Below are 27406 nucleotides of genomic sequence, written 5' to 3' on the forward strand. Positions count from 1 at the left end.
TCCTTTCTAAAAGACAAACCAGAGGCTGAAGATGTATCTTAGCCATAGAGCACTTGTCTACCATGCATATTATCCTGGGTTTCATCCTCAGAATGGAAAAAACTTGAAGAGGAGAAATCTGGGTGAAGCTAGGGTGGGAACGGTGCCCCTAAAATTCAAAACAAAAGAATTAATCCCAAATGTTAAATTTTTATTTTATCTTTTTACAAAATGTAACTTTTTCAGCTAGGCAGGGTGGCACACACCTGTAGTCTCAGCTACTTGGGGAGCTGAAACAGGAGGATCCCTTGAGCTCAGGGACACCTGAACCTGACACCTGCCTTGGTAACATAGTGAAGTCTTATCTCAAAGAAGAAGAAAAAGAAGAAAGAAAAAGAGGAGGAGCAGAAAAAGAAAAAGAGGAAAGAAAAAGAATAGGAGTAGAAGGAATAGAAAAATAGGAATAGGAAGGAATAGGAAGAGAAGGAGAAGGAAGAGTAGTAGGAGGGGAAGGGAGAAATAAAAGTAGCATTCTGTAAATCTGAGCTAGCCAGTACATATACTTCTGCTACCTGCCAGTTGTCAGGTCGGTGTTTGAGTTGGGACCCTACTCTATTTTGAGCCCCTATTCCCTAAGGCATTTTTGTTAGTTCATGTTTGCAGTACATAATGATTATAATCATCATAGTGAGTTGGTATGTACATATAACATTTTAATTCTTTTTATTTCCCCTTCCACCTTTCCCTCCCCTTTCCTCTTCCTTCAGATCATCTTCTAATTTGCAGAAGCTCTATCATCTTGTTTCCTATTATCTATCTTTGTCCTCTAAATTATTTCTATTTTGGGTTTCTCATATAAGGGAAATCATGTGATATTTAAGCTTGTGTTAAAATCCCTGGCCATTAGAGAAATACAAATTAAAACAACAACCTTGTGGTTTCATTTTACTCTGGAAAGAAGAGGTATCAATAAATCAAATAATAACAAATGTTGGTGAGGCAGCCAATAAAGAAAAGACCCTTTCTACATCATTGGTCAGAGTGTAAACTAGTACAACCACTATAGAAAACACATGGGCATTCCTCAAAAACTGTAATTGAGAACCACCAACATGTTATTTCCTTATCACAGAGAAAATATGCACTTTGTTACAAAGCAGTGTTTTTCAAAGATTGAGTCCATAGATCATTATTATAACCACAAGTAGGGGGCTCATCAGAAATTAAAAATACTGGATTCTATCCAGACCTACAGAATCAGAGGCTTTGGGATTATTGCACAGCAATCTGAGTTTTAGCAAGCACATCAGGTAATTTTGGTATGTACTGAAATTTCAGAACTTCTGGTATCATGGGTGATAGGGTCAAATATATGATTTTAGATTCTTATGTGATGAGCAAAAATATTGGATGTGGCATGTGATTATAAGGAAAAAGTAGCAAAGTTTACTAAAGTGATAGTATGTTTAGTGAGCAGGTTCATGCTTGTAAAAGGTAAATGGCATAAACACAGAGGACATAGGATATAAGGGTTTAAAATGTTGTTGCTTTGGGGGTGTCTCTCAGTGTGGTATTTTAGAGCATGACTGATATGATTGACAGGATGCTGTGTGTATTGTATATGTACTTTTTAAAATTTTACCTTGTTATAAATGTATGTAGTGAGAGGTAATCTATATGCACAAACCTTCAATGAGCTACAGGAGAAAAAGTTTACTGTAGGTCATGTTGGCAGATCTGGTGTGTATGTATTCTGGCTTGAAACTGAAAATTTTCAGGGTGGGACAATGGGGGTGTCATTGTTTTTTTTTTATCTCTGCCTCTATACAGTAAGACTTAGAGGAAAGGTAATACCTTGGGATGTTGCTCAGGTTTCAATGAGTGAAGGGAAGCAGCCCCATAGCTCCAACTATATTATCTATATTACTTTTTTCTTGTATGCTTAAATTGGCCTTACAAAGCAGTAAATCAATATCATTTTAACAGTACTAGAAAATAGGACCACCAAGAGGAGCTGTGCTTTGCACAGCTATAAATGCACTCGTTGTGTAAATGTGAATGGTTCCATATAAAGTTGTGCAGTACAGAACTTCCAGTAAAGACATCCTTCTACAGTATCACCAGAATGAACAAATGAAAACAAGAAGAAAATGTCACATGTCCTCCAGAATTTCACAGTGTGGCTCTAGAGTTGGCTCACACAGGCTGAAGTCAAATGCATGCATTTCTTTCTAACTCTGCATTTGGTGATTGAAAGCTTCCATGGCAAGAGTATTTATATCACAGAAATTGCCACTAGCACAAATCAAGGCTCCTTTTTTAATGTCAGATACAAACCCAGGGCCTCATGCGTGCTAGGCAAGTACTCTACCGCTGAGCAAAATCCTATTTCCTCTTTTTAAAATTTTGTTTTAAGATCTCACTAAGGTAATACCTTGGGATGTTGATTTTGCAATCTTTTTGTCTGGGCCTTCTGAGTAGCTGGGATTACAGGTATGAGCCCCACACCTGAAATGTATTTCACTTTTTGATGGTTTGTTTTGTTATTGTTATATACCTCTGTGGTAAAATTAATTTAAAAAAATTTCTCACAAAGGACTAGGCATGGTGGTATGTGTTTGTACTGCTAGCACTGCAGAGGCTGATGTAGGAGGATTGAAAGTTCAAGGCCAGCCTGGGCTCTATACCAAATTCAAGGACAACCTGGACTACATAGACCCTGTCTCAAAACAAACAACTGAAAAAAATTACTTAGAAAATTTTCAGGAATGAAGGTGAAGCTCAGTGGCAGAACATATGTCTAGCAGGTCCAAGGACCCAAATTCCACACACACACACACACACACACACACACACACACAAAACATATGATCTATCGTAATGCATCTTACCATTCATTCTGATCCACTCCTAATTAATTTTTCCCAGCTTTCAAAGTATATTTTGCATATAAGTTGCACATATATATGTAAAATTTGGGCTGGGGGTGTAGCTTAGTGGTAGGGCAATTGCCTAGCATGCAGAAAGCCTGGGTTTGATCCCTAGAAAATAAGAGAGGACAGAAGGAAGGAAAGAAAGAAAGAAAGAAAGAAAGAAAGAAAGAAGCAAGGAAGGAAGGAAGGAAGGAAGGGTAGGGAATTCTAGAAAAATAAAGCCATGCTAATTATGACAGAAATGCAAAGTCGGGACATAAAGTAAGATGTAATTTCAATACTATTACTAGTGTGCGTCCAGGCTAGATACAAGTGTAGGTTTTGGTTTTCACTTGTTACTCATGTATGTCCATGAGCTCCTTACACAACAGTGAAGAGCAGTATTTTGCAAAAAATATTGTACAGTTGAATTACATCTTTTTTGCAGCAGTGGTGACTGAATCCAGTCTTGTACACGCCTTTGGCAACTTCCCTGCCACTAAGCTGCATCCCCATTCCTTCAGTAGATTTGTATTTAATAAATGTTTTCTTTTGTGGAACTTTTGTTTCAGTTACACACATGTATATGTGAAATTACTTATGAAATAAAATGCATTTCTTACAATCATTCTGTACCTAAAAATATTCAAAAAACTATTACCTTACAAAGATATATCTTGATATATGTCCTAAAATCTTCTCGTAGCTACTCGTACTTCAGGGAAGAATACATAATCTGAAGATTGAAACAGAGGTCCTGTTTGGGAGATATAGGGGCTGAGTGAGAATTTTGAATTGATAATGCTGTTTACCATGTCAACAGAGGTGAAATAAATGTTGCTAGATGAGAACCACTTATTACTGTAAGCACTATTAGCATCTAAAACAAGTATTTAAGAAGGCACAGGTTCTCATTTCACTGATACAATCTACTTAGTTCAGAAACAAGGTAGGATGACCTGTGGGAGGCTTCCTCACTAGGATATTAAGATTCTACAAAGGATTATACAATAGAAACAGGCAGTTAATTTGAGATGTATTAGCTGGTTATCAACTCCCAGCACTTGGCTCTGAGTTGCTTCTGGATAGAACAATAGATATGATATATCACATAGATTATCGTTATGGATTGGGTCTAAATATCCCCCCAAAATGTCATGTGGTCATAGGTGGGACTTTTTTAGAGATGATTGAATCTAGAGTGTGTCATGCTGGTGGGTGATCACTAAATCAGTGCATTGATTGGTTTGGCACCACCTTAATCTCTGTAGCTGACACAATATAAGGTACAGAAAGAGGCTTGTCTTGTCTCTTGCTTGCCACGAACTGTTTCTCCTCTGTGGTGCCTGTTTGCCATGCCACCCTGCTTTGGAGCCAGCTGCCTATGGGCTGGCTGCAGACTGTGAGCTAAATAAACCTTTCCTCCCTCTGCTTGCACATGTTGAGCATTTTTTCTCAGCAATGAGCAAAGTGACTAAGACAGCTATTCATTTCTCTGAGAAAACTGTGACACTTTAGGGATTTGGAAGGCTGGCAGTTTTGAAAGAAACATAACTTCACTCTCACCATCAGATCTAAAATTCCTCAGAGGATCTATTTCTTTGGACAAGTAGCAATCTCCTTTCGCCAAGCATGCCAGCCATTCACATAAGCTTTGTTTTGTTTTGCTTTTCTATTTATCAAAAAGACTTGAGTTCTTTTTATTTATCAAAAAGGAAGTTTTAGAAATACTGCCTTAGTGGGTGTCGATAGGATTTATTCAGTGATTATTTGGGGCCCACGCTGTTAAGCACTGGGGTTTCTACTGTGGACAGCCACAGAGAACTGTAAGGAAATCACTATTCCATTCTTAATGGTGTTATCTTAGGCCATGCAGCTAAACTTCAGCTTTCTCATTTGTAATCTAATGCAAACAAATTCAACTTCAGCAAAAAGGAAAAATACACAGGGTAATTAAGGAAATGATTTTAGTCAGACTATTGCCATAGGAAGAATGCTCAAAGAAAGGAAACTTATTATTAGAAACATGAACAGTGTGCACAAGCCATGGAGGTCTCAGGCAGAGAGAAGCCAGATAGCACCTTGCAGGCAAGCAGAAAATCAAGAACACTCCCACCCTGTAAGCAACCAGCTGGTCTGGAGGACAGGCTGAGTTGATAGCAACTAAGACACAAAAACAAATTGAATGCTTGTATTGTTCAGTTGACGTTGCTGGCCTGGGGCCAATGGTCTGAGCATTTACTGAGAGGAGAACAGTATGCAATATAGCAAATAAGGAGGATTTCCTTCTGTCTTGTTTATGAAATCTAATTCTCACTGTTTTGTGCCAATTTATTATTTTTTTATTCAGTGTTCTGTTTTGATTGGTTTTATTCCATTTTGTTTTACTTGATTTTACTATGTCTGCTGGAATGGACAACTATTGTAAAGATAACAAGATATATTATGGTAGCCATTATTGATTTCCTATTATCCTGGTTCAAAGTTCTGTAGCACTTTCACTGCCTTGTTTTTACTGGCTTTACTCTGTTTTGTTTTGTTGGGTTTTATTCTCTTTAAAAATAAATAAAAATGTTTAAAAATCCTACCTTCTCCTTTTACTGAGGATGAGAAAAAGCTAATAGAAGATAAAGCCATCCTATCCTTCAGCATCCCATAAAGAATTATGGGGATGTGCAATGCTGGAGCAACTTGGCTCATGTGCCAACAGAGAGGGCTCCACATGCCTGCTGTGGCATGTATGCCACAGTGTCACCACTATTGTCCTAAGACTTTCATGGTTGTTATTCATTTGTTTTGTTTTTAAGACAGTCTTGCTAAGTAGTTCAGGCACAAGTTGACCTCAACCTTTCAGGATCCTCCTGCTTCAGCCTCCTGAGATTACAAGCAGGTGCCCCCATGCCCTGTCAACTATCAACAATATTAAGACTGCTACCAACAGTCATCTATCAAGGGTTAAACAAGAAATAACTCCCATGAGGATTTGGACAGGGTTCTAAAACCATTGTAGCCAACCTGTAAAATTGGAAGGGCTTTATAATATTGTTTTCAAACCAGTACTCTCAAATCTCAAGGAGTAATGGGGGGGGATATACCATTAAGGACTTTGAAACCAATGTCAGAGTAAAATCCTAACATATTAAGCTATCGAACAAAAGTAGAGACCAGTCTAAAACCCTCACGGTACAGATTTAAAAAACACAGAATACAACTGAGAGGGGCAGAGACTTGCGCAAGATCACACAGTTGCCAAATTTAAGCGAAACTCTAAATCCTTATAATCTCAAAACAATTCAGGCTTCCTTTCATTGCAGAAACAGGATGGTACTACTTTAGAAAACAGGGACCCAGAGTATTTGCTAAGAAAGCAGATTTGTAAAAATGAAGCTTTAACTGTGCATTAGGTATTTGCTATGTAGTTCAGCTTCAGTATCTAATGTGTTCATTGGATTAGGTCCTGATTCACAGAAATAAAATCTTACCTAAAAGCGAACTAGGAAGTTCACCGGTTGATCACAACTCCACAGTTGCCCGCCAAGGGGCGCAAAATATTTTCTTGTGATCCAAATACACCCTTTGCGATCTGAACAGAAATCGGTCAGCAACCTAGAAATTAGCGGAACCTAGGGGCTAGACACTTGTAGCTGGTCGAGCTGCTTTGGGATAAGAACACTTCCGGACAGAGATGACGTAATACCCATGTGCCAAAAGCGGTTCCCCGGTCCCACGTTCCGATTGGCTACACTAGCGCTAGGAGGCGGGTTTGATTCGGGTACTCTCTCCCAGTGGCTTTTGTCGCGGCGGCGGTTTGGAGTGAGGGTAGCACGTTGAGTGAAGGACTGTGTGGAAGGTCCCGGCTCAGAGCCTGGCTACGATCCTCTTTCTGGTAGAAATCCTGTGCAGGGTTAGAGCTGAGTGTCTGAGGGATGGATCGAGTATGGAGTACGTGGTACGGAAAGTGTATCAAAGAAAAAAGATCGACACCACCATGGGCCCAGACCATCGCGGTCGCTTGGCTCAACAGGGCTGAATGGGATCAAGTGACGGTGTATCTCTTCTGTGATGACCATAAATTGCAGCGGTATGCGCTGAACCGCATCACGGTGTGGAGGAGCAGGTAAGGTGGAGGCGGGCTCAGACCTTTTGCCTGTGTGCTGGTATCTCTTCACATCTTTCTTTGTCGAGTTCCTAAAAGGCCCTAGTCTCAGGTCTTCTAATTACCCGGGGCGTGGAGGGGGGAGAAATCTTAGGCTAGCTTTTGCAAAAATTCCGTTTGTGGGGAAAATTAAAAGATATGTCTCAGCAGTCCTCTTGTTAAATCTGTAAGGTGTAACCTTTACTTCCAAAAAGTAAACTTCCTGCTTTTTTGGAGAGGGTGCTGGAGGGCCTGAATCAGGGTTTAAGGAGATTAACACCTAACGGTGGAATTACCTAAAAATGATTCGAATTAGGGGGAGTGGGAGAAGGTCTGTTTCCTCAAAACATTTTTGAGTGAGGTGCCTCTGACCAGTTAAATGTTGGGTTGAGGACAAACTAACAAGGGATGTGGGGTTTGAGGGTTTCAAGGTGAAAGGAGTGAGTGCACACAACTGTTGATTGGCAGACTAGCAAATAGGTGTTTTGTGTACAGCCTAGTCAGCCTCTTTGCCCAATACTAATGTTGGATCTTACGGACATTACTTTGTCTCTCTCACCTTTTTGTTTGAAATCTTCATGCACTCTTGAGACAGTATATAGTGGGAATGTCCTGCAGCAACCAAGATTCTGAGGTAGAGAAGATGAATCACTATAAAGGACTTTTGTGATGGTGCTGGATTGTGGCCCTTTAGGTTAGGCAACGAACTCCCCCTGGCAGTGGCTTCTACTGCTGACCTGATACGCTGTAAGCTCATGGATGTAACTGGTGGCTTGGGCACTGATGAACTTAGACTGCTGTATGGGATGGCATTGGTCAGGTAAGACCTGCATGGTGGGTGAGGGTGGCTTTGGGAACTGGAGTGTGGTAAGCCTGCGATAAGCAAAGTGTGGCTTCAAGTGGTATCTGAAACAGAAAGTCTCTGCTTCAGAGAGTCAGAGACTGTTTAGAGTCTCTGAGTATAAGTCAGACTGTAGTTTGTTGAATTAACAGCTTTTGGTACTTCCATTTTCCTTCCTGTTTCCTGGAACCCCCTCTCTTCCATTTTTCCTCCCTTTTAGAATGTATATGTGTAGCAAAGTGGGAAAGATTCAGACCAGGTGATCTCTATTGGGTGTCCTACAACTTTGGTAGTCTGTCGTTTCTCCTTTTACTCCTCAACCAGAGGAAGTTTTCTGAGTGATTCATTGCCCATGGTTGTGATTTAGTTTGAATTTTCCAGCTTTATTCCATCTACACCTAGCACCACCCTTTTCTATTTTCTCTCCTCCATGAGCACTGGAAGGTTGCAGAGTTGAGAAAGGTGAAGACATGGGCTGGGAGTTCTTGACTTACAGAGTGACTCACTCTGTAACAATAGTAGTTATAGCTGTCCCATATACATGAGGAAAGGGTTGCCACTGAGTTTTCTCATATGTCAAAGTCTTCACTCATCTCATACTAACCTGATGTCTGCCTTGAGAGCTTCCCTTTCTCCTTTTACCTTTTGCATCATTTAGTTGTGCTCCCCATGTAATCTAATATAGTCCTCCATTGTAGCTTCTATAACATATTATGTTATAGTATAATCTCTTGTATCATTTTTCTTAGGCTGAATTTAGGAAGCCAAGGCAGTGTCTCATTTATCTGTATGGCTTTGGTACACAGTAGACTCAGTAAATTTTGAAGCGGATGGAACTATCCCATCACTGGTTAACACCAACCATAAGAACAGAATAGTCAATTGAAAAGTTGTGAAAATGTAACATTTCAGTAATTGAGCAAAATGTTGCTTGGGCTTTGCAACTTACTTCTCCCCCTATACTAGGTTTGTGAATCTTCTCTCTGAAAGGAAGACAAAGTTTACCAAGCTCCCACTCAAGTTTCTGGCTCAGGAGGTATGTGAGATAAATGGCCTTGCTCAGTTCTCTTCAGGAAAGCTTCTTAAGTGGTAAATGGGGTAAAGTATGCACACAGTCAGACTAGTTCATCCCATCACTACTAGCCAAGGCCAGCAAAAACCCCATAGCTTCTGCTTTCAGTTTAAAAGAACCACATTTGTTCTCTTACACTTTATGACTTGTATCTCAAAAGAATTGGTGAGCCTAGCTTGCTGGGAATGGCCCAGTGAAGCTGAAGAGCCCAAATGTCACTATGTGGGGCCAAGAAAGAGTTAGCAGTCATATCGCCTTGTCTTTGTGAACTGATAGTCTGAGGGAGGAGATAGCTCCGCTAAGTAGCATGAAAATGCCAGAGATTCCTGCCTTGAATGAGTATGTAGTGTGAGGGTCATATGGAAAGTTTGTTCTCAGTCATCTGGAGAAGCTTATTGGAGGAAGTAGGGGAGGAAAATAAGGGTAAGGGGACCCATTAAGAGAGAAAGCACTGAAGAAGACTGGAGAAGCTGAGTGCTAGTGCTCAATCACTCTTCTGTTGGAGAGTGGTTGATGGTAGGGAGGGTGCCTTTTCTGATTTTTAAGACCACCTCTAATAAAGACTAAAAAAAATCAGGAAATTTGGTTTTATCCTGGTCCTGTCAGTAAGACTGGACTGTTCTCTCAGAACTTCAGTTTTTCTGTCTGTAAAACAGAGGAAATGGTCAGGCTAATTTATTTCTGCATCTCTTCCAGCTTTAATATTCCAATTTCTATATCACCTCCCCCTGTCAGGTAAACATTCCAGATTGGATTGTTGAACTTCGCCATGAGTTGACACACAAGAAAATGCCCCATATAAATGACTGTCGCAGAGGTAAGACCCTGGGGTTATACTTGCTACAGGTAAGACCTGGGCTCTGTGGCATTTGGGGTCGTCAGATAAAGAAGGAACTTACCACCTGGGTTCAGGGTAGATACTACGGTGAAACAAGTGAAAGGCTTACCTTGGGTGTAAAGTTTAAGGGGGCATCAAAGTTCAGTGATCATGATTAATAGCATTTTAATGTGGAGAAATCTATGATAAATAGAAAAAGGTGAATGTTACTGAATTTTTTGCTTCAGGCTCACATATGGCTTAGTAGAGAACTGTTCTGATCCTGCTTTGATACCTTACTTACAGTTTTTTTACTTCTCCATAAATTTTGCTTTCTCATTATCCTAATCCTAGCAGGATCAAAAGGAATAAGTTAAGAGCTATGAGCCATTAAAAATTTCATAACCAAGGAGTTGTTTGGGCCATCTCAATTAAGAACTCCTAATTTAATCTTGCCTTTGAAACAGGGAAACAGGACTAAAAAAGGAAAGAGACTTGGCTAAGGCCGTGTAACAAACTAGCAGGGATGGGTCCCAGTTCTCCTGCTTACCAACCTTTGCTGTATTTTTCACATCTCTTAAGTCATGTACAAGTTTTTTCTAGGAATGGTTCTGATACATGCAAGAAAGCAACAAATGGGGATAACCCAGGGTGAGAATGGCTATATCCGGAGATGAGAGATTTGAGCTTTGGAACCAAGCCTCTTCCATAAGGCTTTTTCCATAATGCTCACAAAATGAGGTGTAGAAGGCTGAGGACCTGTTAGCTGTTTGCCTGTGAGTGGTCCTGTGGCACTGCTGTCCTTCCTTATCTTTTCTAGGCTGTTACTTTGTCCTGGATTGGCTCCAGAAGACCTACTGGTGCCACCAACTAGAGAACAGCTTGAGAGACAGCTGGGAGTTGGAAGAGGATAAGGCAGATATGGAAGAAGACCAAGAGGAAGATAAGAACATTGGTGTTGATGATATCACAGAACAGGGATTAGAGCCTAAGGACCATGGGAAAGATGCAGAGTTGGATGTCAAAGTTGATGGAAACAGTAAAGGCAATGAAGAGGTAGATTCTCATTGGGACAAGGCTCTGCGTCATAAGGAGTTATATGGTAGGTGTCTGTGGTGGCAAAGAGGTAACCATAAGCTTGGACTGCTCAGTCTAAGAGTTAGTGCTGGCTACTTCCCTATCTCAGTATCACTGTGACTGATGTTTTTTGGCTTAAAAACCACCTAGGCTAGTTTCCATGGAATAATGGTTATCACATTTGCCTCATAAATCATCTTTCTTAGTCTCTATGAAGTATGTGGAGAAGGAATTCTACTTCTCAGTTTACAACCCCTCAAATAGAGTGAGGGAGTCTTAGACTCTCAGGAGATGCTGTGAGCTGGGCCGGCTGCTCTATTTATCTCCCATTCTGCTTTCAGAAAGAGCCCGAGAATTGTTAGTGTTATATGAAGAGGAGCAATTTAAGGTAAGTACCCTTGACCTGACATGTTCTCACTTGCCCAAGCCATTTCTTCCCTCTTTCCAGCTAACAGAAAAGTTTTGAGAAGTAAGTTGAAAGGATAGTGACAAAGCATGAGGGAACTTCTCAGAAAGATAGGGGTGAAGTAGGAAGGAGACAAGAGGAACAGAGTCCAATTGGGTGATCCTCCACACTGACGGAAGGGAGCAGATGATGAAGTTTGTGGAGAATCTGCCCATGGGTGACAGAAAACAACTGGGAATAAACAGTCCCACATCTGACCAGCAAGTGGGGTGGAAGATTAGGTAAGCTGGAGGAGTGCAGTTTTAGTAAGGAGGTAACTTAGAAACTGTTTAACTCTCTCTATTCACAGATGAAGAAATCAAAGCTATGGATGAGTGAGGGGATAGATCCAAGGTCACATACATCGTCATTGAAAGAACCAGGATAAGAGCTTAGGGTTCCTGACTCCCTTCCGTAACCCATTGCCTTTGCTTATTCTCATCTTTTGGTCCCAAAGAGCTTGATTCTTCTCCAACTAAATGCTCTCATGGGACATATTATCATTGATGTATCTAATAATTGGAAACCACAGAGAATTCAGGAGAGGGATAGAAGCAGGAGGAGAAAAATGTCTGTTACTTGAGGGCTTTTTGTGTTTGTTTTATTTTTTGTTGTAGTACCAACAAGGGAGTTATGGGTCTACCCCTGCATGCAATGCCCTGTCCCCCAGATGGCAGTGTTAACGTTCTATGGGAAGAGATTCTGGAGGGTTGGGAGTGGGTTGTGTGGCTAAATTAGCCTTCTGATGGTACACTTTATACTGGCAGGTGCTGGAGAAATTTAAACATTTCCCTCAGGCCATTAAGGTGTGGAATAATCTATCTCCATGTGTAGAAAGCATCTTGGCAGAGCTCAAGGGCATTGCTTGGGAGAACAGGTATGTAAGTAGGTAATCAAGGGGGTACCTGCTATTTAGGGAGGAGGGTAGCAAACCTGTTGAAATATGTTTCCTTGTCCTAGCTTGCCAACCTATGGTGTAAGAAATGCAGGTTAATCCTGGTCCCCTGCATGGTAACCCTGTGGTCTGCATGACCTCCTGTGCCTGCTTCTGCCAGCTACCAGGTGACAGTTGCCTACTGTGAGTCACTAGAATGGCCACTGAGAGGAATATCCATTGTCATCCATTCTAGTCGTGTATTGTCTAGCCAGATGTTTTCCTATCAGATACTCTTGGCCAGTACGAAGAGCTCATAATTCTTAGCACCTCACTGCCGAGGAATTGACCCAAGTCTGAGGTAAAAGATGTGTGGTAGGCGCTGCTAGTCTGTTTGAAACTACTGTTGTAGGTTATGAGCATTCCTTGGGTAGTTGGGGCAGATGCAGTGCCTTCTTAGTGCCTGGATATTACAGATCAAGTTCACTCAGTGTAGGCTGAGATTACCCCTAGACTTTTCTCTTTATTCATATCCCAGCCTAGATTTCTTAACCCTACCCTTCAGCAAAGGAGTAGATTGTGATGGGAGAACCATCCTTGTACCCCTATAATGTAATTCCTGCCCAGTAGTACTACATAAGCACCTGGTAGGTGAAAGTATTCTTAGATACTGACATGAGATAACTACTTTCTCTTCAAATTTGATCCTCTATAGGAAGGAATCTTGAGTGTAGTGTCAACCCTTCAGGCACTAAGATACTTTTGAGACTTTTTTCCTTCTAATTTTGTTTTGGATTCTTGGAGTCTCTAGGAACAAAGCCTGGGGATCATATTTGGGCCGAAATTGAGTCCCCAAAATTTCTGCTAGGATCTAGAAGAAAGCAGCTGTGGGTTATGGACAGTTTGGGGGACTAGATAATGGTTAGAAATAAGAGAAATAAAAAAAAATGCAGGGACTGAAGTCTGAAAGCCCTTGACCATGACCTGAGGTATTTAACTCTTCTGTAGGCTTGATATTTTCATTCCATCTGTGTTTTCAGGCATATTCAGCCACTGCTGCCCACATTTGGGGCTTTAGATCAGCATATTCTTGATAAATATATGTTAAAATTCCACTGATCTCATCTCTTGGCTCAGCTCTTATTCAGGAGGTTAAAGCCTAAGATCAACTCTTACTTGCCCCATCTTCTGCAAGGCTACTTTGGCCACTTCAACGAGAGATGTTAACAGCTTTGGAGATGGGAAGGGGAATAGGTAAGGTTCTGTCAGGTTCAGTTTACTGAACTAGTGTTCTTTTAATTTTTGTGTACCTGTGATCAAGCTAGTGCTCTACTACTGAGAAAAACCTGAGCCCTTGATCCTCAAGTCTTTTCAGCTTAAAATAACTAATAGACCAAGTCACTATATTTGGCAATGGCCTACCTTTTTTTGAAATAAAGTCTTAGTATTTTGAGGCTGACCCTAAATTCCTAGACACAAAGCAGTCCTGTCTCATCCTCCTGTGTTCATCACTATGGCCAGCTAAACTAGTGTCCTTTTATTATAGGAATGCAGTGCTGGATGCCTTTTTGGATGATGGCTTTCTCATTCCCACGTTTGAGCAGTTGGCAGCTTTGCAGATAGAGTATGAAGGTAGGGGCTCTTTGATGCCTTGGGGTTCTATGTTTATTGGGTGGGAATACCAGAGGTGGTCTGGGGAACACTGGGTTAAGGGTGGAAACCCTTCAACCCTTCTGGCTGAGTAGAACAAGTCACCTTACTGATAAGGCAGTTATGGGGCCATCCTTAGGTGGCCTATATAATTGGGTGGGATAGGGTGTGATGGTTAGGGTTGGGAGAATCTCAGTGCTGTGCCATATTAATTGTGATGTAGCCTCTGGCTAGAGAGCTAGAACAGCTGTACTGGAAGAGCCTTGTGACATCATGTAGTTCAACATCCTCATGTTACAGATGGTCATTATTGAGGTCCAGAGAGGGAAAGGTACTGATCCATAGTCATGCAGTGAGTTAATTGACAAAAGTTGAAGCTAGAACCAGAGTTCTTTTTATTTTATACTTTATTTGAGTCAGTTGTTGGCTGCCTAATGCTAACTGGTTTCTCTCTCTCTTCTCTTCTCTTTACTTCGATGTCAATTCTATTGTTGGTTGGGGCTTGGCCCCCATGTGTTTTCTCTTTGTCTCCATCTTCTCCTTATCCTCCCTCCATCACAAAACAGAAAACGTGGACTTGAATGACATCTTGGTACCAAGGCCATTCTCTCAGTTCTGGCAGCCCTTGCTCAGGGGCCTACACTCCCAGACCTTCACACAGGCCCTGCTGGAGAGGATGTTCTCTGAGCTGCCAGCCTTGGGGGATAGCGGGATCCGGCCCACCTACATCCTTAGATGGACCATTGAACTGATCGTGGCCAACACTAAGTCTGGTGAGGGAGACTAGCCCTAGCCTCAGGGGCTAAGGCAGCCCAGGCTGAAGTGTTTACCGATATTCACAGTTCTGTTGAAAAACCTCAAGGGTTAAAGATTTAGGTTGTGGCACAAGTCTACATGTAACCCCAGGCTGAGGCAGGATTGCTTCGAGCGAGGCCAGCCTGGGATACAGAGTGAGTTCGAGACCAGCCTGAACTGCATAGTAAAACCCTGTGTCAAAAAGGATAAAAAACAAAACAAAAAAGATTTAGGTTTGTCCAGGAGAGCCCTGAGGGAATCAGTGTTAGCTCTCACTTTTCTTGTCAGAGCCAACTAAAATAGGTTGGGGCAAAGTGTCCTGGTTGCTTTAAGCAGCTGTGAAGTATGGGGTGGTCAGTCTTTGGGAAGAGGGCAGGACAGGGCTGAATTCATCAAGGTAAAAATGAGTGGGGTCTCACTGGTTTCTTATCCTTAGGGCCTCTTCTCTTCTAGGGCCAAATGCTCATCGATTTTCTGCAAGCCAATGGGAAGCAAGAAGAAGCTGGAGGCTATTCAACTGCTCTGTCTCCCTTGACTGGCCCCAGGTGGTTGAGTCCTGTTTGGGCTCACCTTGCTGGGCCAGCCCTCAACTCCTTCAGCTGTAAGTCTCTTGAATATCATCTGGTAAGAGGGTGAGGCCCTGCAAGCTTTAGGACGACACAGTCCTAGAATGCCCAATTTGGAAGGCCGTTTCAAGGATATCTAGTTCAGTCTCCTACTAACAGATGGGAGAAAAGAGTTTAGGGAAGGGAGAGATATATACTCACCTAAGATCATACAGCTTAACACCTGGCTGAAGTGAATCCAGCTTAACACAGTGACCTGCACAGAGTAAGTGCGTAATAAATGATAGCTGCTGTTTTATTATGGAACCCAGCTCTAAAGACTCCAAAGCCAGTGCTGTCTCTATTATCTTCCTAAAGTGTACCTTTGATAGTTGTCCAATACCCTTCAGCCAGCAGCTTCCTATTGCCTTCCTGGTGAAGTTAAGGCTTCTTAGCCTAACGTTCAAAAGTCTTTCTGATTCTGGGCCTACCTGTCAGGTTAACCATACATCCTGTGTCTCCCCTTTTACCCAGTTTGCCCTGGGTTCTGTGATCAAAGTGAATATTGCAGTGGTTCCTGTAAATACTTGTGGTTGTCTCCCTTTCCTTTTCTCTGTCCATTTCTTGACCTCAAGCCACATCCCTCATTTTCATGAAAGCCTTTAGTGCCTGATTCTCTTTCTGCTTTCTGAAGCATTGTCTGTTTCAGTTGGGTGACGCACCTGACACTGCAGCTCATCCAGTGACTTCCATTTTGTACTACTGTCAACAATCCATTTCCATCACTCAGAACTGTTCCACATTTGAAAACTTATGTCCGAGCATCCCACCTCTAGTGCTTCTAGTTCTCACCCTCACATCTCATAATACTTGCTCTTTGCCTGCATCCAGATCTCCATCCCTCCATCTCCCTCCTTCCCTTGACCTTGATTCTGCCCAGTCCTGTCTGTGGTTGATCACTTTAGCCACTCATAAGCACTCTCAGCTCTGCTCATCCTTTGGCTGTATTTGACTTACAAATGCCCAAGCTGGGATTGATCTTCCCCACTCTGCTTCCCCTGCTTCTCAGCCCGCGTAGCTGAGCTCTGCTGGAGAAAACCACATAGCCCTGAGGATTGCTGCCACTGCAGAGGTATGATTTTTAATCTCAGGCTAGACCTCAGTTCTGCTTGTCTGAACTTCTGCTTGTTTTCTGACCATTTTCTCATTCCCTGACTATTCTAAAACCTTACCACTCACCTCAAGCCCTTCCCCCTCTCCCTATTTCACCCTAGCATCCTCAAGCACATGGAGGCATCCAACAGGTCTCCCTCGTGACCTGAGGTCCAGCCCTCATGAACTGATCTGCAGCTGCAGTCAACCCTCTCGCCAGTCTGAGGATTAGGTGGAATTGCCCCTCCTCAAAGCCTGCTGCTCCTCATGTACTCTGCAGCTACCTCTTACAGCCTCGCTGGAGCCTCATCCCAGCCTCTCCCTTGCTCTGTTTGCTCTTGATCTTCAATTTATGAATGTGATGTGTTTTTCTCATCTTGAAACAACAGTAACAATAGCATAAGAAAAATCAGCTTTGACCCTGCAATTCTCTTTTAGGCTATTATGAGCTTATTGCTCCTTCCTCTCCCATCTCAAAAGAGTAGTCCTCAATCAACAGTCTTAATTTTCTCACTAACCTCCTACTCCTCAACCTACTGCAATTTGGTGCTCACTTCCTGAGCTACTTGGACCTAATTACTAAATCTAATGGACCCTTATCAGTCTGTATGTCTGCTGCATTGGTGGTGTTTACCACTCCCTCCTAGAAATGCCTGTGCTTACTACTAGTTACTGTAAAGTGTAGATGCCCAGGACACTATGGCCCAGGCCTTTCTTCCACAGTGCAACTTCCTATACTCAAGTGCATGCCAAACATCTCCACTTGGATGATTTACAGTCACCTTACTGTAACCATAAGAAAATTGATCATCATACTTCCCATCCCAACTCCAAAATTATCTTTTTCTGTCCTATCTCACTTGGTAACAGCACCATCTACCCTTCCTGTTGACTCCAGAGTACTTCCCAAATCTAAGGTTTTGTGTTTCCATTCTACTTCCCCCAGTGTTTTCTTTCACTCTACAAGACTAAGCTTTTTCAAGGGCAATGGCTGTGCATTAGCTCTCTGTGCCTAGCATGCCACACAAATCCAAACAGCCTCAGTAAACATCAGTGATTTAAACTGTGCTCTGCTGCTCATTGCCAACAGTACTGTCCTTGGCAAGCACTGACTCAGTACTTGATGAATGAATGAATTGTGGAAATAGGATTCCAAGACTGTCTTAGTTCTAACTACCTATTAAATCCAAAAGTCTTTCTTGAGTCCTTATTTCATTTGAGGCACAGTAGTGTTTATAAGATCAAAAATGTGGCCTTATAGACAAAATCAGACAAACCAAGACCTCCAGAAGAAGGATCTGAGCTAACCATTCACACTATTAGATATGTATACTTTAGAAGTAACATGGATTGGGGTGAGCAACTGAGAGGAGAACCAAAAGGGCCTGGAAGAGTTAGGCAGAAAATTACAGATGAGTCATCTGAATAGTTCATGCAGGAAAAATAATAAATTTTCAAAGTTCAGAAGGAATGTGACATATGCATGCACTAGGATGGAGGAGTAAACAGAGCAGCATGGAAAGGTTTGGATAGGTGGCTTTCAAGGTACTTTCCAACCCTAAGTGCTTACAGAATGGAAGCTGCTGGTATTGGAGAAGTCTGGACCACAGAGATCTTCTCCAACCCAAGCATACCAGAGGGATGCGACACATGCCAGCAGTAACAGCGGCTCACTTGGGTATGAATCCTTGTGCACAAATCCCACATTTCCCAGATGGTTAGTGCACATAGTCCTAATCATCTCATTACAGAGAGAGGGAAACAGAGGAGGTGCCCAGGTATACTGCAAGTTAGAGTTGAGGCCAGAATCCATACAGCTTGCCCTTAGTCTTCTGTTTTTTCACAATGGTCCACTAGAGTATACTATTTCAAAAAGCATTTGTTATTAGATGAATGCAGAATCTGGTTTTTGTTTTCCTCAGAAAAAAATAAAGGATACCACTGGCAATTAAGTGTCAGGCATGGTGCTATGGTTTTTTGGGGGTGTAAGTTATTTTACATAGCAATCTTGGGAAGTGAAGGTATGATATCCTCTGGCAGACAAGACGTTATGGTTCTGAGGAATGAAGTGACTTAATGCAAAAATCACCTGGCTTGTTAACAGCAAGATAGGGATCAACTCAGGTCCTGTGAGTGCACTGTCTGCCTTCTTTTCACCAGCCTGAACATTTGACCTTCTTAGTCCTGAGCTGTGACCAGGCATACCCAAGGAAGAAGATACATTTTAGGATTCATTGTCACCTCTGCAATGTGTCCAGACTAGACAACCAGAGATAGTGGTTGCACAATAATAAACAGTGGTGATAAGACATCTTCTACTACCAGGTGCCTGGGGATATTTCTTATTAATCACACTAATGGATCACAGTAAGAGGGCGGAGAATTTCTAGCTTTTCCTTTAATAAAGTTGGATACTTTCAGGTGCTTCCCCCATCCAGCCAATAGCAATTTAATTTGCGCCTGTGTCCTCTTGGAAAATGAAGGCAGCCCACAGAGAGGGTCTCCTCATCTCCATTTTGAGTCACTGTCACCCTGCCCTGCTCCATAATGTGTGGTTATGCATTGAGAGAATAAAAGAAAACAGGCCATTGAGTATATACAACTAGAAGGGCACTTGCCATCCCTCTCTCCCGACCACACATCCAGCAATGCCTGGGTTTGTTGGGTGTCAGGTGCTAACATGAGGTTCTCTGCAGCATGCTTGCCCTCTTCCTCCCCAGCCACTCTTAGTTGTTGCTGTTGGTGATTTTACTGTTAGCATTGTCTGTTGTATACCTGTCATTATCTTTAACTCTCTACTCAACCCTTGTCATCAGTCACTAAGCCTGGTTCCCTGTCTGTTTGTCCTTCACAGCTTTTCCCTCCCAGATCTACTGCCAGTGCCCTAGGTCAGCCCTCACCGACTCTGGACTCTGGCCTGAAATGTCTGAATGGGTTCATTCCTGGTCTCCCTGCCTCCAGGCTGCCCTGCCCAAGCCATCTTCCACATGGGCATCCTCCACGTGGTCACTGCGGTGATCTTCAGAAATGCCCTTCACTTGTGCTTAGAGTTGCCAGGTGACCTAACTCCCAACACACACCCATACTTCCAGCCATCATCTCCTCCCATGGCTCTTCAGCATAGGCCTTGTCCTCTAGCCATGCTACTGTCAACATATGCATGGTGTGCTTGCTCTTGTCTCTGATCCTCCTGGGCCTCACCTCCAACTCAAAGCCCTCCCTTGGTTTCTTCTCCTTCCTTGTGCTCTCTCCCTTTCCCCAGCTGCCTTAGTTCCTGCAGTGGGTCCACAGTACCTATTGGGCCTCCCTTCTGCATTCTGCTTTGTCTTGTCAACTGCTGCACAGCCCTTCCCATTCTAAACTGGTCTGTAGCTGCTCCTGTAAAAGGATCACACTGTGTTTCATGCCTGAGGACCCCACCACGCTTCTAGGCACATCGTTGGAGATCAAGTCAGATTGCAAATTTTAGGCTAGAAAAGGGAGGAATCTGCCATTCTCATTTCCAGACTACAGACCTATTGGATAGTTGCTGTGTTAATGTAGCATTTCAGTGCAGACTAATTGTTATCATTTATTGCATGCCCACTATGTGCCTGACACTGTGGCAGGCATTCTATAAGTGTTCTCATTTATCCCAAGAACTGTAGAAATTAGATACTAGTATTCTCATTTTACTGGCAATAGAAGTGAGGAACAGAAATGAACTATTGAGATTGTTTAGAGTCCATGGTCATTTTGTTTCTATGTTTTGTCTGCTCTGTTGTACTGCCTTTCAGAGGCAGTTGTAAAAGCTCAAGTTCAATATCCTGGGGATATTGTGTTTGGGGTATGAAATGATTTGAAATTTTGAATTTTTCCTACCCCATCCCTCCGTTTGCTCAGTGTCTTCAAAGCCATGGGACAGGTCCTGCCAGATGGGGAACAGGAGAAGCTGCTGCGCATCTGTTCCATTTATACTCAGAATGGAGAAAACAACTTGCAGAAGGAGGGCTCTGCGACCTCCCATATTGAGAAATCTCCATACACATTGGACAGCCTATACTGGGGCCTCAAACCAGCTAGTTCCAGCTATGGGTCTGATGGAAAGGGCCAGCAAGAGGGGGAGCAGGGCACTCCTAATGGTGATAATGAAGAGGAGGAGAAAAAGGCCCTGAATGACCAGATGGAGAGAGAGGAGAAAGAGGAAGATGATGACTTGGAAGAAGAAGATGATGATGAAGAGGAGGAGGAAGAGGAAGGCAGCATGGAAGTAGGATCTTTCTCTGCTGCACATGAGTCCCCTACCATTGTGAATGCCAGGCTCCTGGCCCAGAAAACAGGAGCTTTGGAGGGCTCTGCATGGCAAGTTAGCTCAGGTAAGTACTCTTGATACTCACTTTTTCACTTCACCAATTTCTGCTCTGTCTGGCTGGCTGCTGAGGCTTCCCTTTACTCTAGGAAAGAAATGGAAAGTGGAAGGAAGTAGCCAGTATTGAGGCAAGGCTGGGAAGCAGCCAATTATATGTATAAAAAACCACTCTCCTTACCCTTTGTATAGAGCATGTAAGTGTAGAAAACCATTGTCAGGCTGCTACATACAGAGAGCACATTCACAATAGTTAATCAGAGTGCAAGACATAGACAAAAATAGATTCTTACAAAGAAGATACTAGCACATAACTTTTTTTCAATGAATTATGTTTTATAAAGAAAGGAAAAAGTGAGATGTGGAGTATACATATATGATTCATGTAGAGGGTACATGTAGGTACATGTAGAGGCTGGCTGGTAATGGGAGAGGATTTTGCTGCATATATTAGAAGGAACCCAAGGCACTGAGTCAGAAGAACTTGGAAGTGAGATCAGAAGAGACAATACAGAGTAGTATGGATTTTATGTATTCACCCAAGTTTAGAAGATCAAAGCCAAGAGGGGGCAAGGAATGTTGATAGTATCGTACCCTCATTTAGTTTGGGGAGTAGGAACCTCAAGGGAGGTAGACTGATAAAGATAGGATAGTCTCATGTAAATATGGTAGGGAATAGGATGGAACCAGAGAGGAGATAGTAAATGAGCTTATGGGGAGAGGTATTTTGCTGTTGCATAAACAGGTGTGGGAGGACTACAAGGCATAAATACCCCAAGTAGGAGGTTAGAAGTGGATTAGCACATTTATGTCTGTGCATGTGTGTGTATGAGCATATATTTATGTTTGCTAGATAAATTATGTCACAGTGACAATAGAAATGTCTTTAGACAAGATAGGAAGGAAGGCTGTATTTGGGGGATCTTTGTAAATACTGAAAGTAAGGGACATTGGCACAGGCAGAATTGTGGGAAAGAAAGAAAAATGCAGGCAATGAAAGAAGTCACTGTGAAGCAGCTTATAGTATAACTGTGCATACATGGGAGTATGCATACTTGTGGGTACATATGTTTTTTAAAGAGTAAGCAGGGTCACTAAGACCCATGAAAGTCTTTGTGTACCTGCTGTCTCTAAAGGGACATGTACAAGGGTTTCAGGCTAAGGAAGCAGGGACAGTGAAATACACAGGGTTGGAAATGTTAGTGATGTGGAGGATGGTTAAATTACTGTCAGAGCCAATGAGTGGGTTGGCCCCTATGGTATCTCTGTATCATAAAGGAAATGGAAAGTATTGCATAGACCATGTAAGAAAACCAGGGGAGGAGAGATGAACAAGCAGGGGAATAGCCTTTCCTTTTATTTTTCCCTGTTCCTGGGATGAAACCCAGGGCATTAGCATGCTAGACAATTGCTCTACAGCTGAGTTACACCTCTAGCCCATCTTCTTGATACATAGTTGTATTTATGGAGTACATTGTAATCCTTTGAAACATGTACACAATCTTGGAACTGACCCTCTTGAGGAGCTTCTGTATGGGTTGTGCAAAAAACTGGTCTGCAGTAAAGTACTTCACATAATGCCAGGGGCATCATGACAGGGTTATTGAGTACCAGGAGAATGCAGGAAACCAGAGACAAAAGCTAAGGAACTTGGTAGTAAAGGTTGCTCTTAAAAACCATAGAGGCATGTGTACAAGCGTGGGAAGAAGGGATAGACAATAATACTATGTGGGGAGTTTTAAAGTGGTAAGACCGAGATAGGGAATGCCTGTCAACCCTAAGGCAGAGTGTGTGTTTGTGTGTGTGTTGAGGGAAGGTGATGGGAGGTTAGGGTTTTAACTTTTTCCCTCTCTTTGCCATTGTTTCTTCTGTGTGTTTGTGTGCGTGCTTGCACATATGTGGGGAGATAGGGAAAAGAAGATTTCTTTGTGTCCCTGTGAATGAGAGATGTGGGAATCAGGAAGTGAAACAGAGAACATTCACTTAATAGAGGGATTGGTATATTTCCAAGTATATCCTGGGAGGAAGTAGAGAGTGAGATATGTTAATATTCCCTTCCTTAAAGAAAGGATGTTCTTTTTGTGTGCATCTGAGGTCATGAAGACTTTGCAGTGAAAGGAGCACAGGTTACTTCTGTGATAGTGCCCATACTGAGATGGGGGTATGCATCTCTTCAGGCAAGAGCATTCAAGTACATTGATGCATTCAAATGCATTACAGAGTTGTACATATAAATGTATAGGAAATCTAAGTCATTCGTATTTTCTAAGGTTTCAGTGGGTTTGAAAGGGGGATTCTGTAGGAATTCTGAGATTTCCAGGAGAGAATAGAGGATTCAGATTCAGGCAGAGATATACTCAGATCTGAAAATGTCAGTGGAGGCATGCCTGGGGAAATAGGGGAAGAAGGGTCAGGGAGGAACAAAAATATTTGTAGTTGTGTGCTTTTGTATATGTGTGTAAACACAGGAAAAAGGGCCATAAAAATATATAGTAAAATGCTATGATGGAGAGATGCTCATGAGAAGTGAGTAGAGTGAAGCTGAGGGTACACAGAGACTGAATTGAATGGGCTAATAGGTTGGGTGGAAGGACAGTGTTAGTGGGCCTCTGGAGAACCAGCTCATCAACCTACTATTTCTACCTTTCTTTGCTCTACAGAAGATGTGCAGTGGGACACATTCCCCTTAGGCCGCATGCCAGGTCAAACAGAGGATCCAGCAGAGCTTATGCTGGAGAATTATGATACCATGTATCTTTTGGATCAGCCTGTGCTAGAGCAGCGGCTGGAACCCTCATTGTGCAAGACTGGGTGAGTGCCCATGGCAACAGGATTTCTCACTGCCTCCTCTACCACTTGTGGGAGGAAGGGAAGGAGACAAAATGGAGTAGGTAGGTAAATGACTGGAGAGGTAAATAGCTGGGTGGGTCTTTATATGATGGCTTGCCCTTAGTGGGAACCAGTAAAATAGCTACATAGAGCTACCTTGGAACCCCTTGCAGTTTGAATTCTGTTTGTGTGTGTGCCATTGGGTGTGTGCGTGTGTGCACATGCATTTGCATTTTGAGAAGAGAGGGATACATAGCTTTCAGTGAATTCTCTAAATTGTCCACCATTGCTAAAAAGTCAAGAACAGATGCTCTAACCAAGCTTCTTTATATTCCTGATAAGAAAACTGCAGCCCAGAAAGGGAAAGAACTTTGTCCAAAGGTACACAGAATAATCGGTAGACCTCCTGTACTGTCCTGGAATCTTAGCAGCAAGGCCTGCCTGTTCATGGCTGTATGGTTTCCCTCAAAACTTATTTTTGGATCTCAAGCGTACAAGCCATTGGGTCATCAGGGAGGCAGGAACCAAGCAGTTATTGATGAGAGGTTATGCTAGTAACTGAAAGGAGTTCAGTCAGAGGCCTGAATATTCCAAAATACCGGGCTATTGTGAATAGGAGAAACTGATGAGTATCAGACAGACTCCTCTAGGCCCCTGAAATTGAGAATCCATCTCTGTTCTGTTTGCCTGTTCCCTAGGAGACAAGCCTCTTTTTATCTGAGCATTCTGGGAGAGAGAGATATAGAATACAAGGGCCCTATAAGCAGACCAGGCCTAAGGCAATGCTGTGAACTCTGAGGTCAGGGAGCATCAGGCCTCTTAGGAAGTAGCCAGCTGGCAGTGAGATTCACATGTCTTAAAAAATTCCTCCTTCTACCCTCAATTAGCCAGGCCTTGTATAAGGTTGGGTTGATGAGTTCCAGTTTCTTAAGGGTAAAAAGTGTGGGCTGGTAGAGCTGTTAAATCAAGAAGGAAGCTCATTTGACTCAGGCCCTTGACCACCTGTTGTAGGGAGGCTTCTTCTGTTGGAGCAGAGGATGTCACTTCTTGTCTCAGCTCCACCTTTAACTTAGCCATGTAGCATTGGGAAAGTCATTTCTCATATCTCATCCTCAATTTCTTCATTTGTAAAATTGTGGGTGGTGGGAGGGGATGCAATTAGATTATCTCAAGGAGTTTTTTCAGCTGCAGGAGTATAACCATGGAACCTGCCAGAGGGGAGTAATGATAGCTTTGCACTCAGCTGTTACCTTATCCAGTTGGAAGAACCTTTGATCTGCAGGAAGCAAGAATATTCTAGTCTGGGCCAGAGAGAAAAAGAGGGCAGATTTCTCCCTTAAAGCAGTTTTAAAAATTGTGGAATGGGAGTTGTGCCTATACCTACAGAGCAAGTCTGACTTTGGACCCCTTAACTATGTATTAGATGTGGGAGGGATCCAGTCCAGAGTCTTGTGGGCCTGTAAGCACTAAGGTCTTGGGAAAAAGCCCTGCTAAAGCAGTCATTTTCAGTGTCTTCCTGTGGGTAAGACCCCTCTTTTACTTCAACCCAAACAGTTTTACATGGACTTTTATGTACTGGAGCTCTTTATAATGCTTCATTTGAACAGTTCCATATTTCCTTAATCACCTAGCACCTACCTGAAATTGCTTCTCAGATTTGTTGCAGTCTCCTCTTTATAAAACTAGGCAGGAGAGGTTAAGCCCTTCCGACAGACACACTCATCTCAAGCACTTTTAGCTGTTTCAGAGCCTAAAGCTGCGTCCTTCCCTGACTGACCTCCCAATCTCTCCACAGCACCCTGGGCCTAAATTGTGGTGTCGGCAGTGGCAATTTCAGCAACAGCAGCAGCAACTTGGAGGGCCTTCTCTGGAGCCAGGGACAGCTGCACGGGCTCAAAACTGGCCTGCAGCTATTCTGATGCCTGCCTTAATGGAAGTGTTCATCCATCCCTGCCAGAGCAACAGCCCACCCCCAGTGCACCTAATCTTCCATGATACAATCTAGGAGACAGCCCAGATCAGCCACATCAACTCAGCTTTCCACCAATAGAGTGTGGAATGAATTTTTCCTTTTGTTTTGTTTTGAAGAACAATAAACAGGCAACTACAGTTTTGATATTTGTGAGATGAGGATATGTATGGCAGGAAAGACTAGTGTAGTGCTTTCTTATGGGCTCCAGAGAAGTTTGGATGATAACAAGGCTTTGAGCAGGAGTAGAATACTGAGGCCCCTTGGGCCCACTGGCTCTGATTGCTGCCATAGCCAGATTCTACCCGTATCTGTTACCTGGTTCCTCAAACCATTTCTGTACCCTTCATCTGTAGTTTGGAGCCAGTTCGTTTGGAAGCATGAGGCCCCAGAAGAGAGAGGTTATCATACTCTTAACTGGCAACTGCAGTGTGTTTCTTGGGGGTGGGTTGCTCAAAGCCTTCCTGACAGAGGGAAGAAGACTCATGTTTTCCTGTTTATCTCCTCACCTCCTCTCAGTGGCTACCAAACAGTAATTGAAAGCCAGAGATACGCCTTTCTTTGCCACTTTTGTCCTAGAAGAAGAAGAGTGGACTTTCCGGGCAGCAGACATTAGAGCCAGAAAACTGTCCTAGGGACTGACACAGAGCCACTTCTTTATTGTTCAGACATTCTCTCTTAACCTTACAGTGCCTATCCTATGTCATCCCTTAGCTACCAGGAGATGAGGGATAAATCAGCCATGTTTTCACTCTCAGTTCTATCAACCTGGTAAGGAAGGACAAATTTACTAAGTAATAACCTGTTACCTCTGCTAAGTGCCTGACAAAATTTCTCTAGATGGTTGTGCCAAGAAATCATGGAGAGGACTTGTTACAAAAACACTAAGGAAGAATTTGGTGGCAGTGCTGTGCCACAGCCCCATCAAGGTTTTTTTTTGTTTGTTTTGGGGTGCTGGGGATTAAACACAAATCCTTGTGTGAACTAGAGAAGTGCACTATTATTCCTTCCCAGATCCTCTAATCAAGGATTTTATCTTGAGTAAGGGCCGTAGGGAGTCCATAAGGCCTGAAAGGATACATTGAATACCTTGGCAGTTGTATGTACATTTTCATTTTTTCTAGGGAGCTGGTCCATAGCTTTTATTATTATTGCCAAAGAGTTCCATGAACTCACCAGCTCAAAGGGGTTAAGATTTCTCATGTGCACCCAAACGTTAGGCACAGGCAAAGCAGTTTTATGTACTGGTTAGTACAGAGTAAGTTTCTCTCTAATTCTTCCCTCTCCCTTCAAAGGCTAAAAATTTCCTAGCATACTGGAATGTTAGCTAGAAGAGGCCTTAAGGGATCTAGACCCTCTTTGGTTAAGTATTCTAGAATCTCTCCAACACTTCACTGGAGAAGCCCTGACTTTGTTGTGTTTGTATTGGAATCCTATATATGACTTCTTTTGAAAGATGGAGTTTGCTGTTAAAATAAGGTTTAGAAAATCAGTTTTTGACTTTCCCTCTTGTTTGAAATGCATTAAGATTCTGAAGCAGACAAAAAGGAAAGGAATTTGCCCATAGCCACAGCAATAATTAGGTTGGATAAATCTGTTTTCTTGCAACGTCAGCAGCATTTGAGTTCTTGTTAGGAATGCAGATTTTTTGAACCCTGTCAGACTTTCTGAATCAGAAAGGGTGAGAATAGGCAACAATCTGGTTAATAAACCCTTGTTGATTTTGATGCATACCAGAGTTCCAAATGCATTGGTAGAAGTTGCCCAAAGACCTGGGTTCCAAGCTAAGTTCCACCTCATAGTGGGAACCAGCTTGAGCAAACTGTACCATGTTTTTTCATCTGTAGAAGGATAATGTTTGTCCTATAGACTTGTTATAAGGATCAAAACATAATAGATTTTAAAGTGCTGCATAAGGGATAGCATATTTTTATATTTGTGAATAGTAAGGATTCCTTCCATTATTGGT

At 42.6% G+C, this 27406-nt stretch overlaps 1 protein-coding gene and 1 long non-coding RNA gene across 6 annotated transcripts in view; one reads left to right on the top strand and one right to left on the bottom strand.

The window, feature by feature from the left end:
* Positions 1–6655, bottom strand: part of LOC134475448 (uncharacterized) — a 181261-nt gene extending 174606 nt beyond the window's left edge. The window contains exons 1-2 of the long non-coding RNA XR_010046575.1: positions 6374–6655; positions 3553–3648 (exon numbers count right to left, since the gene is read on the bottom strand). This is a non-coding gene — a long non-coding RNA (uncharacterized LOC134475448). The remainder of the gene's footprint in view (positions 1–3552; positions 3649–6373) is intronic.
* A 31-nt stretch (positions 6656–6686) lies between these two features.
* Positions 6687–25584, top strand: Las1l (LAS1 like ribosome biogenesis factor). Of its 5 annotated transcripts, none has more exons than XR_010046574.1 (13): positions 6691–7008; positions 7721–7846; positions 8834–8903; positions 9675–9756; positions 10577–10858; positions 11175–11221; positions 12046–12155; positions 13699–13784; positions 14369–14575; positions 15051–15198; positions 20177–20649; positions 23300–23530; positions 25264–25584. XR_010046574.1 is itself a non-coding variant. In XM_013144523.3 (13 exons), exons 1-13 carry the CDS (start codon positions 6818–6820, stop codon positions 25385–25387), a joined length of 2097 nt encoding a protein of 698 aa, XP_012999977.1. In that variant the 5' UTR covers positions 6692–6817; the 3' UTR covers positions 25388–25584. The 5 variants fall into 5 exon arrangements, 4 of the variants coding, with proteins under 4 accessions (XP_063102083.1, XP_012999979.1, XP_012999977.1 ...); XM_013144523.3 differs by having other exon boundaries at positions 6692–7008; positions 23300–23450; XM_013144525.3 differs by lacking the exon at positions 14369–14575 and having other exon boundaries at positions 23300–23450.
* The last annotated feature ends 1822 nt before the right edge of the window (positions 25585–27406 follow it).

Source organism: Cavia porcellus, unplaced genomic scaffold, assembly GCF_034190915.1.
Source record: "Cavia porcellus strain 051 isolate PalLab524CR breed Dunkin Hartley unplaced genomic scaffold, mCavPor4.1 scaffold_3, whole genome shotgun sequence".
In the NCBI taxonomy this organism is placed as follows: domain Eukaryota; kingdom Metazoa; phylum Chordata; class Mammalia; order Rodentia; family Caviidae; genus Cavia; species Cavia porcellus.